This window comes from Leptosomus discolor, chromosome 11 (assembly GCF_034619465.1).
Source record: "Leptosomus discolor isolate bLepDis1 chromosome 11, bLepDis1.hap2, whole genome shotgun sequence".
Classification (NCBI taxonomy): Eukaryota; Metazoa; Chordata; class Aves; order Leptosomiformes; family Leptosomidae; genus Leptosomus; species Leptosomus discolor.
This window is the reverse complement of record NC_141401.1, coordinates 416,786-435,648: the sequence shown is the minus strand read 5'-3', so window position 1 is coordinate 435,648 and position 18,863 is coordinate 416,786. Positions and strand designations below refer to the sequence as shown.

The following is an 18,863-nucleotide window of genomic DNA, read 5'->3' as shown; positions in this document are numbered from 1 at the left end:
CCACAGCCCAGGCTGGGGTGTGGGGCAAGCGCCAGGCCCCAGGGCCGTGGGCAGGCAGGCTGTGCCGCAGTCCCTCAACAGCCCAGCCCCGGCGGGCAGCAGGCCCTGTGCCAGCAGTGCCATTAGCCAGGCTCCGGCAGAGTCCCCGGTGGCAAGTGGTGCCAGCACAGGGCTGTGGTCCCCGGCTCCCTGGCACTTGCACCTCCCACCGTGCACCAGACCCGGGGTCCTGCCCCGCTGCGCTGCCCCGTGCCAGGCGGTCCCCGGGGCAGTGTGAGGGTCCGAGCTGTTGGCGCCAGTCTGCACTGGCTCCATGCACGCTGCCCGTTCTTGGGGCCGCGGCCGAGCCCGGGGGATGCGGGTGGTACTGGAGGCAGAGCTCCGCCAGCACCACCTCCTCGCCTGGCCCTCCCTGCGACCCTCTCCCCTGGCACCCCTTCCCAGTAATTAGCCTCGGGGGGACCAGGGGAGCTTGGCAGCCCCTGCGGTCCCCGCAGCAACCAGGAGGATGCTCCAGGCAATGTGGCTTCCCACAGCCCCTGGGGTACTGGAGACCAGCCGGGCTCCCCGAGCATCGCCACTGGCTGAGGGCTTCGCACTCCTCCGCACCGCTCTTCTGCACCGCTCCAGCTCGGCCTCAGCTCTCACTCGGGCCAGCTGGGCACGGCTGGCAGAGCCCCACAGAAGCGCCCCACAGCAGCACCCCACGGCCACGTGCACAGGAGCAGGGCCTGGCTCCCCAGGCAGCTGTGGGCGCTTCAGCCCTGAGCACAGCCGGTATCCCCCAGCCCCAGGACGCTGCCATGCCAGCCGCTCGCCCCAGCATGGGGCATGTGCGGGTGCTGCAGCAGGCACTGGCCCCCCATCCCCTCCCCACTGGGAGCTGCCTGACTTTGGTCTGCTCCCTGTCCCCCTCACTCCCGCCTGCACCGGTGCTGCCTGCCCCCCACCATGGCTGGGCCTGGCCCCGCCACTGGGCTCTCACACGTGCCCGGGGCCCCACAGCTGGCTCAGCCCCGGCAGGGCAGGGACCCCACGGAGCACAGCGTGGCACAGCCCCGGCAGCCCACCCAGCAGACCCAGAGTGGCACTGGCCCCTGCCTCCCTGCTGCCTGGGGATGCTCCCCGCTCCCTCTCCCCCATACAACCAGTACGAGAACCACAAACCAGACACAGACCCGGGCCCTTGGAAACAGCCTCGTGTTTCCTACAAGCTCCAGGCGAGCTCAGTCTCCAGTCCACAGCACCGCCCCGGCCGGCTGCCCCAACCCCACCAGGCTCCTGGCAGCCCCCGCGCTGCCCCGCGGGTCAGGGGGAGCCCAGCACAGGCCCCTGCCCCAAGACACCGGGGTGGGCACCCTCCCGGGCAGCCGTGCGAACGCAGCAGGGCAGCCGTGCCCATCCTGCCGGCAGCGGCAGAGCCCAGCCCGCTGCCCCCACAAGCCGTGCTCTGCTCGGAGCAGTGCCCGGCCCGGGACCTTTACACCCAGGCAGCGGCCAGCAGCCTCTGCACAGCCGTGCCACAGCAGTTCGCTCCTGAAATCTATCTGAGAACGCAGCACTAATAAATTAGAAGGCAGCAGTCTTTGCAAGTCCGGCACCTCCTGCCCAGAACCCGCCTGCCCGCCACGGGCCCGCTGGCCCAGCCTCTCCCGGGCCGTGCTGGTGCTGCTGGGCTCAGCAGCCGCTCCCACACTGCCCAGCCAGTCTGCTCCTCTCCCGCTCCGGGAGACGCTACCCCAGGCGGATGCGGAAAGTGGCGATTTCCATGGGGTCCAGGCGGATGTTGGTGCTGTTGGAGGCTGTGCCCAGCGGGTACATCAAGGTCAGCGAGGTGGGCTGCAGGGACCCCAGCTCCAGCCCCTGGAACAGGCTGCCCAGAGCCAGCTAGGGAGAGAGGAGGGAGGGAGAAGGGCGGGGGGCCCGGCTGAGTGGGACGTGGTGCCTGGGAGCACAGCCCCATGCACCGGGCATCCCCACACGCGCTGTGCCAGGGGCCAGTTTGCAGGCCCCCCCGTGGCACCCAGGGCATCACGCTGACCCAGCCCAGGCTCTGCCCTTCCTCACTGGGGGATGCAGGGCTCACGAAAGGCTCCAGACCCGCTTTGTGAGAAACAACACCCTCCAGCTTTGCCTGGGCAATGGGCAGAGCAGAGCTGCACCCTGCACTGTGGGACTCCTGACCAGCCACTGTGTCTGGGACGCTCGTGCTGGGGGACCTGTGGCCCACTCCAGCCTCCGTCCTGGCTTGGCATGAGCACAGGATGCAGGAGGCAGGGCTGGCACCAGATGTGCCGGGGGCCTCAGCCTGGCTCTGACCCAGCGGTGGGCAGAGGCGGCAGCCGGGTCCTACCTTGCCCTGGCTGGTGGTGCAGTTAAACCCCAGGTTCTTGGCCTCCAGGCTGCAGTCAAAGCCTTTGCGGTGCAGGATCAGGGCTGCCTCGGCCGAGGGTAGCGAGTCATCCTGCCAGGGAGCCGCGGTGTGAGCCGCGATGCTGGGGACAGCGGGTGCGAGACCCCCCCCCCTCCAAGAGTCCTGCTGCCCCCGGGCCGTGCCCGCCTCACTCACAGGGCGCAGCTCACCTCTGCCTGCAGCGTCCGCAGGTTAAGGATGTGAAAGTCGCAGGGGAGGGTGGTGGAAAGGGGCACGAAGGAGCGCAGGGCTGGCGGGGCTGGCTTCTCCTGGGCCACAGGCATGACCAGGGCCTCGGCGTTCAGGTGCACGGAGGTGATGTGGCTCAGCAGGGAGGGGAAGCTGATCGGGCGGCCGTCCTGCACCTGCCAAAAAGCGCACGGGTCAGTGTGGGCCGGGGGGGGGGGGTCAGGCAGAGCCCGGACAGGGCCCACAGACCTCCCGCTCCTTGCGGCCTCTCCAGCAGCACCCAGAGAACAGGCACCCGCCAGCACGGGGCACCCAGAGCTGCCCCCGCCCAGGCACGGCTTCCCTCCCCAGCACCCAGACCGGGAGGGCGGCTGCCGGCCGGGCAGCCTGCCCAGACGCCAGCTCGCCGGTGGTCAGACTACGGGCCTGCTACGGGGCCTGGCTAGGCTAGTCGCTAGCAGCTAGTGCACGAGACAGGGAGAGACAGCGGGGCCAGGCCGGCCGTTACCTCTGGGCTGCCAGTCCTGGCGCCGGGGAAGCCCAAGGCTTTAAACACGGAGGCCAGTTTGGAAAAGAAGCTGGAGCTCTGAATGGGTGACATGGCGCATGCATAGTGAGCGGCGAGGGGACGGGACAAGAACACCGTGATTACGAGGGCAGCGTGGCTCCACGGGGACGGACCCCGCTGCACGGTCCCACCCTCTCCGTACCCCCTGCTCCAGGCCCATCCCCGTGCAGTGCCAGCGTGACGGCCAGGGGGGCCACGGGGCAGCAGGGAGGAAACCCTGCATCCAGTGGCAGCCGTGGCTTTCCACAGACACCGCCACCCTGCTCGGTCCCAAGGCGGGGCTGGGCTCTCCGGGCAGGCAGCACCGCACCCAAACCCCATCCTGCGACCTCAGAGCCCACGCACCTTGTTGGCGGTGGCGCGGCGCTCCAGGAGGAGGCGGAACCGGTTGCAGGTCCGTTTGTTGTCCTTCAGCCCTTGGCCCAGGCCCCGGTTGTCATCCTGCATGAGGCGCCGGTCCAGAATCACCTCCAGCTGGCCTGCGGAGAGCGGGTCCCAGCACCCCGGGCTTCAACAGGAGCCAGACGCCCCGCGCAGCCCCTCTGCTGCCACGCACGGAAACGCTCCCGCAGGACCAGGGGTGGCCGGGGAGCCCCAGAGATGGAAGGACTGGGGCACCCTGTGCTCGGCCCACAGCACCCTCCTCCCCAGCATCCCCCGCCGAGCGCAGCCCCAGCTCTGGGGCAGGTCCCTCGAGGCACAGCCTCGCCGCCCCGGCTCACCGCTGCCGAGGCTGGAGACCCCCAGGGCCTGGGCTGTGTGCAGCGTCAGGCGGCTCTGCATGTCCTGGATGTAGGCCATGGCGGGCATGGGGTAGAAGTTGGCCTGCAGCGGCAGCTTCCGCTGGTACCTGCGGGGCTGGATCTGCCGAGGGACAGAGGTCAGCGGCTGGAGGTGGCTCCCGTGGGGCCCGGTGCCGGGCGGCAGGGTGCTGCCCCGCCGTGGGCAGCTGCTGTCCCTCCCCAGGCTGCCGCATACCTGGAAACCGTTGAGGTCCGTGAAGAAGGTGTCGTCGCTCTCAATGTCAGTGCTGAAGCGCAGGGCCAGCTCCTTGTTGATGTGGTCACGGATGTCCACCAGGCAAGAGACATCCAGGGACAGGCCCTCCACCCCTGCGAGCAGGCAGTGAGGTGCTGGGCCCCGCGGGCAGCGTCGCCCAGCAGCCCCGGGCCAGCGACCTCCCTGGCACAGGCTCACGTTGTCTCACCTGGCACGTTGTAGAGCCGCACCACGGTCTGGACATGCTGGTAGTAGCTGGCGACCTCCGAGAAGAGGTGTCCCTCTGTTACCCGCACTACTGGGGGCTCCTTGGGGGCGTAGGGCTGTGGGGGAAGGAGGGCTGTGCTGAGGCTGCTGTCTGTGGGACTGTCAAGTGGCCGCGGGCACGGCTGCCAGCTGGCTCTAGGAGGCAGCTCCTGTACCTTGGCCTCGCCATCAGGCAGAAAGAGATAGGCTCCGCTTTTGTCCTTGGAGGTCCTGGTGCCATAGACGAGGAACTCGCTGCTCACCCTCTGCTCCCGCTCCTCCCCAGCGCGGCGAATGCTCTGCGGGGCGTGGGCCAGCACAGCAGTGAGCGCACCTTGCACGGGGCGGCGCCGCGTCCCCCTCCCCTCCTTCACCCCCACGGCACCCACCAGACCCCTGCACTCACCTGCAGCAGGCCTGAGCGTCCCGAGAAGCAGGCCTGCAGGTGCTGGTTCTCCAGGCAGAAGTCATCGGCGGCGGCGGGGAAGACGTGCACGGGCATGGCCTCCTGCTTGCGCACGGGCAGGTCCCGGCCGTGCAGGTACAGGCGCACGGAGGACTTCGGGGTGGCGTGGCTGTCGAAGGACTTGTGCAGCTGCAGCACACGCAGCCCCAGCGCAGGCAGGCGGGCCAGGACAGACACCTGCGGGCAGCACGGACACCTGAGCCAGCCCCTCTGCGGAGGGCAGCTGGCGCGTGGGGACCCGCTGGCTGTCAGCAGGGCAAAGACCCCGGCTCAGCACTTCTGGGGCCTCTGCCGAGGGGGGACGTGCACAGGGGTCTGGGGGCTCCTAGGCAGTGGGAGCTTGCGCTGCAGTGAGGAGACACTACAGAGGTGGGCTCACAGGGTGTCCCAGCCGTGGGAGCAGTGTGCGAGGCCAGGAGCCCGGCACACACGGGCTGTGCAGGCTGAGGATGGAGGCAGGCGGTGGCACCAGGGCACCCCGTACCTGGTAGACGTCGGGCACCGTGTCGGTGGCGGAGCCCCAGTGCGCGCTGAGCTGGGAAGGCAGCGGCTGCCCCTCCTCAGAGAGCACACGCACGTGCGGGGAGTCCACCAGCACCGGCACGACGCTCAGGCGCTCCTGCTCCAGCGGGTTGAACACCACCAGGAACCTGCGGGTGGGGTCACGCAGCGATGACCACCCCAGCCCCACAGTGTTCTGGGTGCCCCACGCGCCCCCCACCACCCACGGGTCCCATGCACCCACCCCCTGCTTCACAGAGTCCCAGGTACCCCCCTCACTGCCCCCGCAATCCCCGAGAGCAAGGCAGGCAGCCCCTACCGTGGCGAGGTGTCCAGTTTGACCACTGTTCTCTCCGGGAGGGAGTCCTGGTTGGGGCGCACGTCGTCCTGGGGAGAGGAGCGGTCAGAGCCATGGTGCGCCCACCACCCCTGCCAGCCTGGCCCAGGGACACAGGTGCAGGCTGGGACCCTTTCCCCGGACCCCCGCCCAGCATGGAGCGGGCAGGCAGGGCTGTGCTCCCAGGGGGCACGGGGAGAGCTGCCCCAGTAGGGCTCAGCATGCTGGGGTGTGGAGAGCCACGGGGCAGGGTGCTGCTCACCGTGCCGAGGAAGGGCGCAGCCGGGTCGTGGCGGTAGGCGTCCTTGTTCCCCAGCACGAGGTAATGCGCAGCGTTGGTGATGACGCGCTTGAGGTTCGTGAGGGAGTGGAGCAGCCTGGGGCACGGGCAGAGTGAGCCACGCAGGACTGTCCCAGTGTCCCCCCAACATCCTCTACCTCCCCCCCAAGGAGAGGGGCTCCACAGGACCCCCATGCCCAACCACGCTGCCAGCCCCGTGCCCACCAGCCCCCATCCGAGCCAGGTCCCTCAGGGCTGCGCCCCGGCCCCTGCACGCACCGGACTCCATAGTCCACCACCACGGCCTCCTTGGCGGTGCCGGTGATGGCGTCGTGGTGCTGGAAGAGGCCCAGGTTGCGGCGGGCGTTGCTCAGCAGGGCGTAGTCGGAGAGCGGGTACCTGCCGTCAGCGCCGGCGCGGCGGGCGTGGGCGAGCGCCAGGCTGTACAGGATCTCTGCCCCGCTGCGCAGGGACAGAGTCACCAAGGGTCCCTGCCCCGGCGCCCCAACGCTGCGGGCCCAGCAGTGCCGGACGGAGGGCAGAGCAGCCAGCCCAGCCCGCGCTCTCCACGCACGGGGGCCCAGCCTCGGGGAGGGCAGGCGGGGGCACGCGCTGCCCTGGGGCTGGGCGAGGGTTTGGCACCGCCCGGGCCATGCCTGGGTCACCCCCGGCACGTTGGCGGCTGGGCGCAGACCGGGGGACTGCCAGGGCTCCCGGGTGCTGCCCCGCCAACCCTTCTGCTGTGCCCCCCGCACACAACCCCTGCCCCGGGGCCCGGCGCGTCCCCTCACCGGAGGTGGGCCTCCAGCACCCGGTCCAGGCTCTTGTAGAAAGGCCGGGAGGTGTAGTAGCCCGTCCAGTAGTGATCCTCCCGGTCGGCGTAGGAGAAGAAATCCCCACTCAGCACCGGGAACCCGGGCAGCTTCATCCCCGGCACGATGCCCACCTTCTTGTACAGGGCATCGAAGTAGTCGGAGAGCGTCCCAAACTGCGCCTGCGGGACGGCACACGCAGCCCTGAACACGACGGGGAGCTGCTGTGGCTCCCGCAGCCAGAGGCTCCCACCACCCCTCCCAGCCCTGCCCGCGCTCCAAGTGGGCTCTGCGAGTGGCCTCCCCACAACCTCCGCCTTGCGGCACCCTGCTCCCCCCAGCCCCCCGCACTGCCCCAGACCGCCCTGCGCGTACCTGGACGTGGAGGTTGGGCCGAGAGTTGAGGAAGTCGAAGATGCGCTGGTAGTTGAGGAACTGGGCATCCCACTCCTGCGGCTTGTCGTAGCGGAAATCGTCCCCCAGTGGCACCAGCAGCACCTTGCTGCGGTACAGCTTCGACTTCTTGCGGTACTGGTCCAGCAGCAGCTGGGCTCTGCCGTGGGGGACCAGGGCGTGAGGCTGGCTCCCGCACAGGGCCGTGGGGCTCGGAGCCGCTCGCCCCCACAGCACTCACCGCTCCGCCACGTTGGCATCAGTGATGGCTCGGGGAGGCACCTTCCACGGGCAGTTGATCCGGCCACCCGGCAGGCGCTTGAAGTCGAACTGGCAGCAGATCTTGGGGTCCGGCCCACAGGTGTGGGGCACATCGTAGCTGTAGAAGGGCATCATGTGGCAGAAGATGTCGGTGCTGGCGTCCGGATCTGCGGGACCAAGGGCAGCTGAGCGCCAGCAGTGGCTCTCCCTTGCCTATCCCCAAGCAGGAGGGCCCAGGGGCACACGGACGGCTGTGGGGGCAGAGCAGACCTGGCACATGGGCTCGCCCGCCCAGAGCCCACAGAGCACAGCAGCCTCCCCTGGCGCACCGGGCACAGGGGTGGCTGGGGAGTCACCCTGGGGCTGTCCCGTGGGGCAGAGACATCCCCTCCCGGCGCTCGGCTCATCTGCGCAGGAAAGTGGTTGGTGGCTGTTCCCTGCTGCCACCCGTCCCGGCAGGGCCCCCTCTGCGGTCGCCCCCCAGCAGCCCCTCACCCCACGTCTGTCTCCACATGAACTCCAGGTTCCGGGTGGCAGCGAAGTGCTTCTTGATGGCGTAGTGCACGCGCTGGATGAGCATGGCCGTCAGGTTGGAGCGCTTCAGCAGGTAGGGCATGGTGGAGCTGTGCCCGAAGGGGTCCACAGCCCAGCCCGACCGGGGCGTCACGCCTGGGGGCACAGACACCCGTCAGCCCCGCACTGGGCCCAGCAGCACCTCGTGTGAGGGGGCTCCTGCCAGGGATGGGGGCACTTGCTGGCCCATCACGCAGGCCCCCAGCCAGCACTCTGCCCCTCCTGCCCAGCATCCCACCCAGCTCTCACCGATGTTCTTCTCCAGCCACTGGTGCCCCTCGATCAGCTGGTCGATCATGGCAAAGTAGTGGGAATTGGCCTCGTCCGGCATCACCCAGCCGCCCGTCACCATCTCCAGCTGCCCGTTGCCAACCAGCCTGCGAGGGGGACACGCGGGCTGCAATCAGCTCCGGGCAGAGCCCTGCCGTGAGCCGTGTGCCGTGGCAGGGCCTCCGCTGCCTTGGAGCCACCCGGGTCCCACCCGCAGCCTCCACAACCACCGGCTGCCATGGTCCCCTGCCCACGCTGTCCTCACGCGGGCAGACGTCCCTCCACAGCACCACGCTGGATGAGGCCCCAGCCAGAGCCCATCCCCACACAGGTCCACACCCTCTGCTGTGCCGTGCAGCCCATGTTCCTTCTGACCTCCACCCTCAGCGCTCCTGGGGCAGGGGGGCTGACAAGGGGGCCCTCTCCCACCACACAGTCCTGCTTTCCCGGTCTCTCACTACCCTGAGGGCGCCCTGGGCCTTGCAAGGCGTTGGCACTGCTCAGGCTCTGCAGCAGCGCTCACATGCTTGGGGTTACAGTGATGAGAAGGAGTTTCCCAGCCCCATGAGCACAGGGAGTAGCGCAGGGCAAGACCTGCCTCCTCCAGCCCCTCAGACCCCTGGTGCTGGCAGCACCCTGGCTCTCCCTCACTCCACACTGCTGTGGTTTTGACGTCTCACGGCACTGGGAGGTTGCTGGCAGAGCCGGGGCACCCCACGCTGAGCAGAGTGGAGCCCACGGCCGCTGCCCTGCAGGCAGGGCAGCCTTCGTCTCCCCAGGGCCCTTCCCTCGCACACCCCGTGCTCACAGCCGGTGCCTCCTGCAGTGCCCTGCCTCCGGGCAGCGACCATGCCGGGCCGCGGGGCCAGGTGGGCAGCCCTACCTCCGCACCGCAGCCCGCTTCTGGGCACTGATGTTGTCCCACCACTTGGAAAAGAAGGAGATCTCGGACCAGATGAAGCGCCGGCGCGAGTCCTCCTGCATCTTCAGCACCATGCTGTTGAGGATGTGCTGCGTTTGGTCATAGTAATACTTGTCGAAGGTCTTGATCCAGCCTGCCAGCACAGTGTGGGGGTCACTGCGGGAGGCCCAGCCCTTCTCCGCCAGCAGTGCGGGGCAGCAGGGGCTGGACTAGCCCTTCTCCTCCCCTGCCCACCTTCGCCTGCTGCTCACCCGGGTCGTTGTGGGAGTGCGGCACCACAAACACCTGCAGGGGCTCAGCATCCCACTCGTTGGGCTCATAGGTGATATCGAAGCCCTGCTTCCACACGCCGCCATCCTGGTTGTCAAAGGGCAGCAGGGAGTACACAGCCAGCATCTGCCGGGTGGGAGACAGGGCTCAGGGCAGGCACCAGACTGAGAGACCCCCAACGGGGTAGGACCAGGACCCCACGGATGCCCTGGTGTGGAGCCCCTCGCGCTCGCAGAAACGGTCCCCGAGCTGCTGGGCCGAGATGCTGGCCCCTCACCTGCAGGTCTGGGCTCTGGCCCTTGCCCCCCAGGGCGAACTGGCAGTCCTGTGGGGAGACGGAGAGGAAGCTCGGGCGACTCTCAGGGGGCAGCACCCAGGAGCTGTTGGGCGTGTGGCGGGGCAGCGCCGGCTGCCCCTCCGCGTGGGCCGTCAGCTCCAGCACCGAGTCCTTGATGTGGCTGATGATTTCATGGTTCTCCTCCAGCAGCTGCTCCAGCTGCTCGATGCGGTTCTGCAGCACCGAGATCTGACTCTGGGGACACAGAGGCCGCGGTGAGAGGCAAAGGGCCCCCCGTGCACCGACAGCAGCAGGGAACAAGCCCTGGCCCAGGCAACCGAGTGCCCTCAGGCTGTGCCAGCTGGGCCCCCCAGACCACTTGCCCCCTTGCCCGGCCCCACCACTCACCCTGGGGAAGTTGCCACCGCTCTGGTGGCGCGTGGGGTCGTGCTGCACCCGGTCCAGCATCAAGTAGAGGGAGAAGACGGCCACGCAGAAGATGGCAGCTCCACACACTGTCACCTGCTTCTTCAGCTTCATCCCGGAGCGCCGCAGGGACAGACCTGCGCCGGGACAGCGCCGCACCGGTGCCCCTGCCAGCCCCGCCGCGGGGCCGGGGCCGGGGCCGAGGACGGGGTGGGCGCCGGGGCAGGACGGGGCACCGGGGAGGGCGGGCCGGGCTGGGCCGGGCCGGTGCCTCCTGCCCCGCGGCCCGGACTGACCCTGCCGGGGGGCCTGGACCCGGGCAGCGCAGCCCGGTGCCCCCGTGCCCTGCCCGGCCCTTGCCCACCGCCGCCCCTCACCGCGGCCGCCCTCCTCCTCCTCCTCCTCCTCTTCGCCCCCCCCGCGTCCTACTTCGCTTAATCCGGCGCCGGGTATTTATAGCCCGGGCTGGCGCTGCACGGGCCCGGGGGCGCCTCGGGCCCGGCCCGCCGCGGGGCTGCGGGCGGCGGAGCGGGCCGGGGGCCCCGGGAGCCCCGGGAGCCCCGGGAGCCCCGGGAGCCGGAGCCGGAGCAGGCCGCGGCGGCCCCGGCGAGCCGGGCGGCCCGGGGCCTCTGCGCCGCGGCCCGGGGAGCGGGGCGGGCCGGGCCGGGGCCGGGCTGGGCTGAGGCCGGGGGGGCCGGGCCGGGGCCGGGGCTGCCCACCGCGGGGCGGCTCCGGGGCCGCGGCCGCTCCGCTCTTACCCTGGACGGCTCCGCGGCCCGTCCCGGCTCCTCACATCGCCCGCCCCGGGCCCGCCGGCTGCCGCGGCCGGGATGGGCCAGGCCCCGCCCGCCGCCCCGCCCGCCCGGCCCCAGGCCCGGCCCCGGCCCCGCCGTCCGCCCGCCCCGCCGGGAGGTGGCTCCGCCGGGCGGCGCAGCGGGGGCGGGACCGACCCGGCCGGGACCCCCGAGCTGCCGGGACCGAGCCGGCTGGGCCGTAGCCCCGGGGACGGGCCCGGACAACCCCCCCGTAGCCCCGGGGACGGGCCCGGACAAACCCCCCGTAGCCGCGGGGCCGGCTCGAGGTCCCGGTGCTCCTTGTCCCGGTGCCCTGTCCCGGTGCGCCCTGTGCCGGTGCCCCCCTGGGCCCTGCACCCCCCGTAGCCCCCCCAGACGCGGTGCTGCAGAGCTCGTTTGTTTATTACACAGATGAAGCCCGGCGGGAGCTGTGGGTGCCGTGTCCCGGGGCGAGCGGGACCCCCCTGCCCCGGGCTGGGGGGGGGGCACCGCCGCACCCCGCCGCACCCCGCAGCCGCCGCTTCCCGGGGCGGCCCTGCCCGAGGGACGGACGCTGCCGCCGGCGGGACGGGTCCGGGGCACGGGGGGCGGCGGACGCCTCCCCTCACCGGTGCCTCTTGCGGAGGGCAGTGAGGTCCTGGTGGATGGTGCTGAAGCTCGGCCGCTTGCGGGGGTCGTACTCCCAGCACCGCTGCATCAGCCGGTACACCTCCTCGGGGCACTGCTCGGGGGGGTCCAGCCGCACGCCTGCGAGTGGCGGGGACGGGGACATGGCAGCCCAGGCCACCAGCCCCCACGGCCCCATCCTGCCTGTCCCACGGGCACGGCTCCGCAGCGGATCCGCTGTGCCAGGCCCACGACCCGCAGTGGCCCTCGGGAGCTGGACCCCGGCCACGTCCCTTACCCTGCTCCACTGCCTCTCGCGTCTGCTGGTTGCTGAGGTTGGTGTAGGGGACAGCGCCCAGGCTGAAGGCTTCCCACAGCAGGATCCCGAAGCTCCAGACATCGCTCTCTGAGCTGTATCGGCCTGGGGACATGGGGCAGGATGGATGCTGGCAGCTGGGGACACCCATGGCAGCGCTGCCCTGGCTGTGCCTGTGCTGGCGAGGGCTGGGGTGCCCTGGATCTCTCTGCCTCCCTCCCCAGCACCAGGCATGTGGGAGTGCGATAGCGTGCCCCAGAGCCTTGGCTCCCAGCTGCGCTGTGGGGCCGCCGGCCCATGCCCGGCTCCATCCCGTACCATAATTGAGTGCTTCTGGGGCTGTCCACTTGACAGGGATCTGCTTCATCCCCCCCGTGGAGGCGTAGATGCCATCCTCCTCCTCCCGCGACATCCCGAAGTCGCTGATCTTCAGGGTGTTCTTCTCCGTCACCAGGCAATTGCGAGCGGCCAGGTCCCTGGGACGGCCCAGAGCCATCAGCCACGCACCCGGCCATCCCCAGGGGCCTCTGTCTGGCACAGGACGGTGGGCAGCAAGGGCTCCAGCGTTCACTCTGCCCTGCCCAGCGCCCACCTGCACCACCGGAGCCCACCTGTGGATGCAGTGCTTGCTCTCCAGGTACTCCATGCCGGCGGCAGCGTTCTCCGTCATCTTGATCAGCTCCTTCACACGCAGGTGGGGCCCCTCGCTGCGCAGGAAGCTCAGGAAGTCCCCCCCTGCACCCAGGATTGCGGAGCTGGCGGGCGGCTGCCCTGGCACGCCATGGCGCACACACGGACCGGCTGCCCCGGCAGTGCGGGGGCCGCAGGACCAGGCCGCTCACCCTGCACCAGCTCCATGACGATGTAAATGGGCTGCTTCTGGGTGCAGACACCGATGAGCCGGACGATGTTGGGGTGGTTGTACTGCTTGAGGATCCTGTGGGGACAAGGAAGGGCACCGTGAGCAGGGGGGGCCCGGCTGCCCAGGCACTGGTGACCTCCGTGCCGTCCCCAGGACACTCTGCTCAGACGGCCCGGGGACACAGCCCTCCGCACACAGACGCTGCAGTCCCAGGGGGTTTGAACAGCCCCAGGTCCCGAGGAAGGACAGACAGGCTGGGACAAGTGCGACGGCTGCACAGACCTGGCTTCCTGCAGGAACTTGGCCTTCAGTTCGGGCGGGAGGGTTTCCCGGCAGGATTTCACAGCCACGGGGGTGTTGTCAGCACGCAGGCGCCCGCTGAACACCTCCCCAAAGTTACCCTGCCGAGACACACGGGTGCACTGGCCCAGCTTGCTGCGGGGTGGCCCAAGGCAACCCCTGCCCTCCCGCAGGCCCCCTGGGATGACCCTGCCCTCCCGCAGACCCTGCGCAGGCAGGGATCGGAGCACCCCAACTCACCCGGCCGATGCGCTCCCCCAGCAGCACGTCCTCGTGGTTGAGCACCCATTTGTCCTGCAGCGAGAGGACCCCGAAGGCGGTGAGCCATCACCCAGCCCCCCCAGGCCCAAATACCCCCTGCCCCTGCAGCTCCTTCTCAGGCAGCCTCGGATGGGGGTTCCCAGACCCTGGCCCCCCACCCCCAGGGCTGGGTGGCCACATCTGGCTGGAGGACCATGCTTGGGGCTCCCAGCCCAGCCGTGGGCAGGAGAAGGGGCCGGGCAGGGCTGCCCCGTGCACAGGGGCTTCGTCTCCCTCCCCACTGCCCGCTCTCACCTTGGGCACGGCCCTGGCCAGGATGATCCCACTTTTCCGGGTGATGGGCTGCTGGCTCTGCAGGAGGTGCTCGATGAGCAGTGGGATGGTGGGGAAGCCCTCCCCCTCCAGCCGGTACATGTTCTGTGGGGAGGGAAGGCTGAGGGGTCGTGCCTGCACACACACGTGGGTGAGGACGCACACGGCGCAGGACATGCACGCACAGCGGGCAGGGTGGGTGTGCACAGTGGGAGTTCACACGCACGATGTGGGGCTCACACCCCGCGCTTGGCCCGTGCAAGGATGAGCACACTCAATCTGTACCGTACACACGCGTCCCATGCACTCACACCTGGGACCCCGTGGCTGCTGAGCCGGGGCTGGGCCTGGGCAGGGCCCCCCACCTGCCCACGCAGGGCCACCCCCGGCCGTCCCTCCCCGCCCGGGGTCACTCACGTCGGCAGCCTGGATGATGAAGTGCCGGGGCTGCCCGTCCCACAGCACGCTGAGCACGTACTCCTGCTTGCCCTGGCTCTCCCGCACCAGAAAGTCCCCGCTGCAGCTCAGCAGCTCCTGCACCTCCGCCCGTGGGATGGCCCCGTGGTACCAGACCTGCTGGCACAGCGGCTTCTGCACCTCCGGGATGAGGGGCACGGGGGGCGGCAACTGGATGGAGATGGGGTGAGCCCAGCCGTGCCCCCGGGTCGTGCCGGAGGCGGGGGCAGAAGCTGTGCCTGGGGCAGGGGGCAGCAGGCAGCGGGGAGCAGGGGCTAGAGCACAGAGGGGAGGGGGCTGCGGGGCCGGAGAGGAGACAGCAGGGGATGCCGGGGGTCCGGGAGGCTCGGCGAGGCAGCTGGGCAGGAGAGCAGGGTGGCCGGATCTGCCCCTGGACTCACCGAGAACTTCGGGCTGAAGATGCCCGAGATGTGGTTCTTGAGGGTCTCCAGCGCAGTGGCCCCGCTCCGCTCCTGCTCCTGGGGGGAGGCGTGAGCTGTGCTGGCTGGGGGGCGACCCGAGCCCGGCGTGCCCCGTCCCTGCGTCTCCCGGGGCGCGGTGGGGCAGGACTCACCACGGAGGAGACCGACTGCCGGTCCTCCTGCAGCGGCAGGGCGGGCAGGGGCTCCCCGGCCCCCAGCTCCGCCAGCTTCCCCGCCAGCAGGTCCCGCTGCGCCCGCAGCTTGGCCTGGGTGCAGAGGCAGCCCTCGAGCTGCTGCTGCACCTCCTGCAGCCCCTGGCGCTTGCCCAGCAGGTGCACCCTGGGGACGGGACAGGGCAGTCAGCCCCCGCAGCCCCCGGCCCCTCGCCCCCCGCCCACCACACCTCACCGCTCCCCGGGGCTCCGGCCCTGCTCGGCGCCCCGGATCTCCGCCTGCAGCTCCAGCGCCCGCTGCTCCTTGCTGCTCACGGCCTCCACGGCGGCCGCCAGCTCCTCCTCGACCGACGTCAGGCTGCAAGAGACACGGGTGCCCAACGGCGCTGAGCCGCGCTGCCGCCCCCGCCAGCAGCCCCTGCCTGCAGCCCGTCCCCGCTCACGAGTGCTGGACGCTCTCGATGGTCAGCTCGTTCAGCTGCAGCTCCCCCGGCGCAAGGCTGTCCGTCTCCTCCAGCAAGCTCTCATCGAAGGACACGGCCGGCGGCACCTCGGAGCCGTACCTGTGGGCACCCAGCGTGGCTTGGCCTCCCACCTGCCCCGTGCCGGCTGCCGGCACCTGTGGGTGGCAGAGAGGCCGCAGCCGCGCGGGGCGGTACCTGTGGCTCTGGACAAAGCCGCTGTACTCGGTGGCCGGCTCGATGGCCTGGATGGCACCGGCAATTTCCTGGTGCACGGCCAGCACGTCGTCCTGCACCAGGCTGCTGATGCTGCAGTACTCGCCGAGGATCTCCTTCCTGAGGGGACACGGGCGCTGGGTGCTGCCAGGCTCCCGTGCCCCCCAGCCCAGGGCCCCTGCAGCAGCCAGGTGCCACCGCCGCGGCCCCAGCCCTGACGCTCGGTCCCCACATCCCGCTGCCTCGTGCTCTCGGTCCCCACACCTCGTGTGGCACTGCGGGGCATCACCCCGAGGGCTGCAGCGTGCAGGGCAGGTGATGGGGCAGGGAGGGTGCAGGCGGCTGGCAGGGCTCTGGCAGGAGGAGGGAGCACCTCTGGTTCTGGGGGCCACAGGGGTGCCCAGGGACGGGCGGCGGGACGTGGGGCAGGCAGGGCTCTTACAGGACGAGGACCATCTCCTGCTGCAGGCTGTAGAGGGACTGGTGGAGGCTGGGCAGTGCCCGCTGGTAGTAGTGGTGGTGGTGGAGCGCGGCCGCCTGCACGGCCAGCACGTACTGGTTGTGTAGGGCGTAGAGCTTCCAGAGGCTGCGCACGTACTTCTCCTTCGCCTTGTCCCGCTCCTTGTCTGGGGGAGAGGCCGTGGAAAACACCCTCCGCTGCTGCCACGTCACCGGTCCCAGCGGTGCTGCTCATCCCCCCCGAGCAGCCGGTGAGGGGCACAGGCACCCGGTGGGGCTGGGACAGGAGTCGCAGCGTCCCAGGGTAGACTGGGGGGTGGCACACCTCCCTGTGCACGGGGAAGCTCCCGACCCACATCACTGTGCCCCAATGCCATAACCCCCCAGATTTTTGCCTGGCTCCCTGGAGTCCAAGCCGGGATCTCCTTCCACTGCCCTCCCCAGGGCCCCCACCCAGTCCAGGCTGCACCGTGGGTCCCCCAGGGCACTGGGTGCTCCGGCCACCCCTGACCCATGAATGGAGCTGGGAGGGGCTGCAGAGGGACGAGGCAGGGTGCCGGGGGGTGCCGGGATGGCAGGCACCTTTGCTGGCCTCCTGGTACTTGCGCTTGGCCTGGGCGCTGTCGCGCGCCAGGCTGCGGTACTGAGCCTTCAGCTTCTCCATCTCCTGCTGCGTGGTCTGGGGAGGGAGATGCTGTCAGGGGAGCGGAGCCGGGCTGTGCCCCCCGCTCCCCCCACAGGGACCCGCATACCCGGGTGTACTCCTGGCTGAGCTGCTGCCACTGCTCGGCAAAGGCCTTGCGGAGCTGCTGCTTGTCACGGATGAGCAGGCTCAGCTTGGCCAGCGGCCCCGCCGCCAGCTCCTCCGCGTGCCGCCGCAGGATCTGGCTCAGCGTCTCCGTCTGGCTCGCCAGCACCCACCAGGACTGCGGGGACAGGGTGTCAGGGACGGCACGGAGACGGCCATCCTCCAGCACCGCACCGCGCCGGACTCTGCGGGGCACGCTCCCGCACCAGGGTGTTCCTACCTCCCCAACCCGGCCTCCATGATCGCCAGCACGGAGCTGCCCGGAGCCCTCCTGCTTCTCCAGCTGGGAGAACATGTGGTGCAGCATCCCCGCGTACTCCCGGTCGCTCTTGGCACGCTGCGACATCCACTTCTTCATCAGCTCCAGGAGGCGCAGCTCGCTGTCCTGCAGCCGCAGCAGCGCGCTGTGCCCCTGCGGGCACCACAGCTCCGGCCCGAAGCCCATGGCACCGCCGTCCCGGGCAGGAGGAGGCTGCGGAGCGGCGAGAGAGCCTGAGCCGCGGCTGCCGCCCCGTGCCCCGCGCCGCCCTCACCGGTGGCCAAGGCCCTTTGCATCTCACACCCTCCTGCCCCATCGCCCCGTCACCGGGACATGGTGCCTTGGCCGCCGGCGGCGGGGGCTAGATTCCTCCCTGCCCCACGCATCTGCCTTGCAAAGCGTATTCAAAGCAGGCGGGAGGGCTGATGCACCCAGAGCCCCGTGGCAGCTGGGACCCGTGGGGCCGGTGCCAGGGAGGAGGAAGTGTGGGGTCAGAACCAGCAGCGTCACCTCTGCTGTGCACGCGAGGCTGCTCCCGAGGGCAGCGCAGCCATGCCCCCCGCCCTGGCACGGGCCCCACGCAGTCCGGCAGTTCTGCCCATCAGCATGGTCACCCTGCGCCCATGGCAGGGGCAGCTGAACACGCCAGGACAGGGGAGCTCCCGGGGGCCAGGGCACGGGTGGGGAGCTGGCAGGAGGGGGACGGGGCGCTGAGCCCTGGAGGAAGGAGCCAATCCTGGACGTGTCCCACACCCGAGACTCCAGCATGGCCATTGGGAGCTGAACTGGTCCCAGCCACAGTCCCAGGGTGCCCTGTCCTGCGGCAAGGGCACAGCAGGAGCAGGAGGGTGCTGGGGCACATCTCTGTGCTGGGCAGGACGTCCCCTGGCACAGCCCTCCACCCCGCAGAGGGACAGGGTTGAGACCCCCCCAGCCCCGCAAAGGGGTCCTCTGTCCCCACCAGTGCCCTGCTGGGGCACGGCCCCTCCAACCTGCGTCTGCTGCGAGGTCCCTGCCGTGGGGCTGGCGCTGGCGTCCTCCCAGGGCCGGGGCTGGCGCAGTCTGGACCTGGTGCAGCTCCGGCTCCTGGGGAGGAACAGGAAGCCCGGTGCTGACCATACAGCCATTGCGAGATTTCCTGCCCTTCCTCCCCTCCCTGCCAGTCCCCACGCTTGGGGCCAACACCGGCACACGGCTCTGCCGTAGCCGGGCAGCTCCCAGCCCCGCCATCCCTCACGGCTGCCTCGCACCAAGGCCTGGCACTGGCAGGATCCGGCCCTGGAGGAGCCCAGGGCTTTTTGTCGCCCCTGCTGTGGTTTCACCCAGCAAAGCCCCTTCAGCCATGCCCGGTCCTGCCTGTCCTCCAGCCCCTCTCCGTGCTCCTGCTTCCCCGAGAGGCTGCAGGGACTGGGGTGTACCTGGGAGGGGCGGTCCCCAGGGATCTGAGCAGCCCTGCTGAATGGGGACCATCCCGTCACCACCCCCGAGCCTGGTCCATGGAAAGGCCACAGGACAAGGCATCCACTACACAGGCACCCATGGAGCTGTGCCCCAGCCCACGACGCACAGCTGGGACCCCGCTCCCTGCAGCACCCCAGGCGCTCCCCCCCCTCAAAGCGCCACGGTGGCACCGCTCAGCCCCGGCAGCCGCCCCGCAGGGGCAGCCGCCGCCTCGGCCCAGCGCCGCCGCACACGTCCCCATCGCTGGCACAGCCCAGCTCGGCTCTGTGATGGGTTTGTGCTGAGCCCCCTCCTGTGCCTGGCAGGGAGGCCCCGGCCCAGAGGCGTGTCACAGGCACCTGCAGGACACAGCCAGGCTGATTCCACTTTCAGAGGAAGTTGGGGAAAAGTGTGTCAGACGGGACTTTTGCTCGCTTGCGTTCCCACAGCTGAGCAATGCCTGGGTGGTCACACCAAAGAGCAGCACAATGGCACAGCACAGCCAGGGGCTGCCA

The 18,863-nt window shown here is 70.4% G+C and overlaps 2 protein-coding genes across 9 annotated transcripts; both read right to left on the bottom strand.

The window, feature by feature from the left end:
• Positions 1-1,734: 1,734 nt before the first annotated feature.
• On the bottom strand, positions 1,735-10,317 carry MAN2A2 (mannosidase alpha class 2A member 2). Of its 3 annotated transcripts, none has more exons than XM_086471474.1 (23): positions 10,186-10,317; positions 9,778-10,101; positions 9,482-9,626; positions 9,192-9,363; positions 8,288-8,415; positions 7,961-8,134; positions 7,446-7,632; positions 7,187-7,364; positions 6,791-6,993; positions 6,279-6,461; positions 5,982-6,096; positions 5,702-5,769; positions 5,366-5,531; positions 4,822-5,058; positions 4,592-4,714; positions 4,378-4,492; positions 4,149-4,282; positions 3,893-4,034; positions 3,516-3,649; positions 3,111-3,188; positions 2,584-2,778; positions 2,354-2,464; positions 1,735-1,887 (listed from the first exon to the last, which is right to left on the bottom strand). In XM_086471474.1, exons 1-23 carry the CDS (start codon positions 10,315-10,317, stop codon positions 1,735-1,737), a joined length of 3,597 nt encoding a protein of 1,198 aa, XP_086327600.1. The 3 variants fall into 3 exon arrangements, with proteins under 3 accessions (XP_086327600.1, XP_086327601.1, XP_086327602.1); XM_086471475.1 differs by having other exon boundaries at positions 9,778-10,032; XM_086471476.1 differs by lacking the exon at positions 3,111-3,188 and having other exon boundaries at positions 9,778-10,032.
• Positions 10,318-11,601: 1,284 nt separating this feature from the next.
• FES (FES proto-oncogene, tyrosine kinase) lies at positions 11,602-18,027 on the bottom strand. Of its 6 annotated transcripts, XM_086471551.1 has the most exons (20): positions 17,901-18,027; positions 17,434-17,440; positions 16,870-17,152; positions 16,594-16,767; positions 16,424-16,520; positions 15,825-16,008; positions 15,365-15,502; positions 15,149-15,268; positions 14,941-15,063; positions 14,685-14,871; positions 14,512-14,589; positions 14,072-14,281; positions 13,637-13,759; positions 13,322-13,375; positions 13,064-13,182; positions 12,762-12,856; positions 12,531-12,654; positions 12,238-12,395; positions 11,902-12,024; positions 11,602-11,744 (listed from the first exon to the last, which is right to left on the bottom strand). In XM_086471551.1, exons 1-20 carry the CDS (start codon positions 18,025-18,027, stop codon positions 11,602-11,604), a joined length of 2,667 nt encoding a protein of 888 aa, XP_086327677.1. The 6 variants fall into 6 exon arrangements, with proteins under 6 accessions (XP_086327677.1, XP_086327678.1, XP_086327679.1 ...); XM_086471552.1 differs by lacking the exon at positions 17,434-17,440 and having other exon boundaries at positions 16,870-17,034; positions 17,905-18,027; XM_086471553.1 differs by lacking the exons at positions 17,434-17,440; positions 17,901-18,027 and having other exon boundaries at positions 14,512-14,611; positions 14,701-14,871; positions 16,870-17,094.
• Between the last annotated feature and the right edge of the window lie 836 nt (positions 18,028-18,863).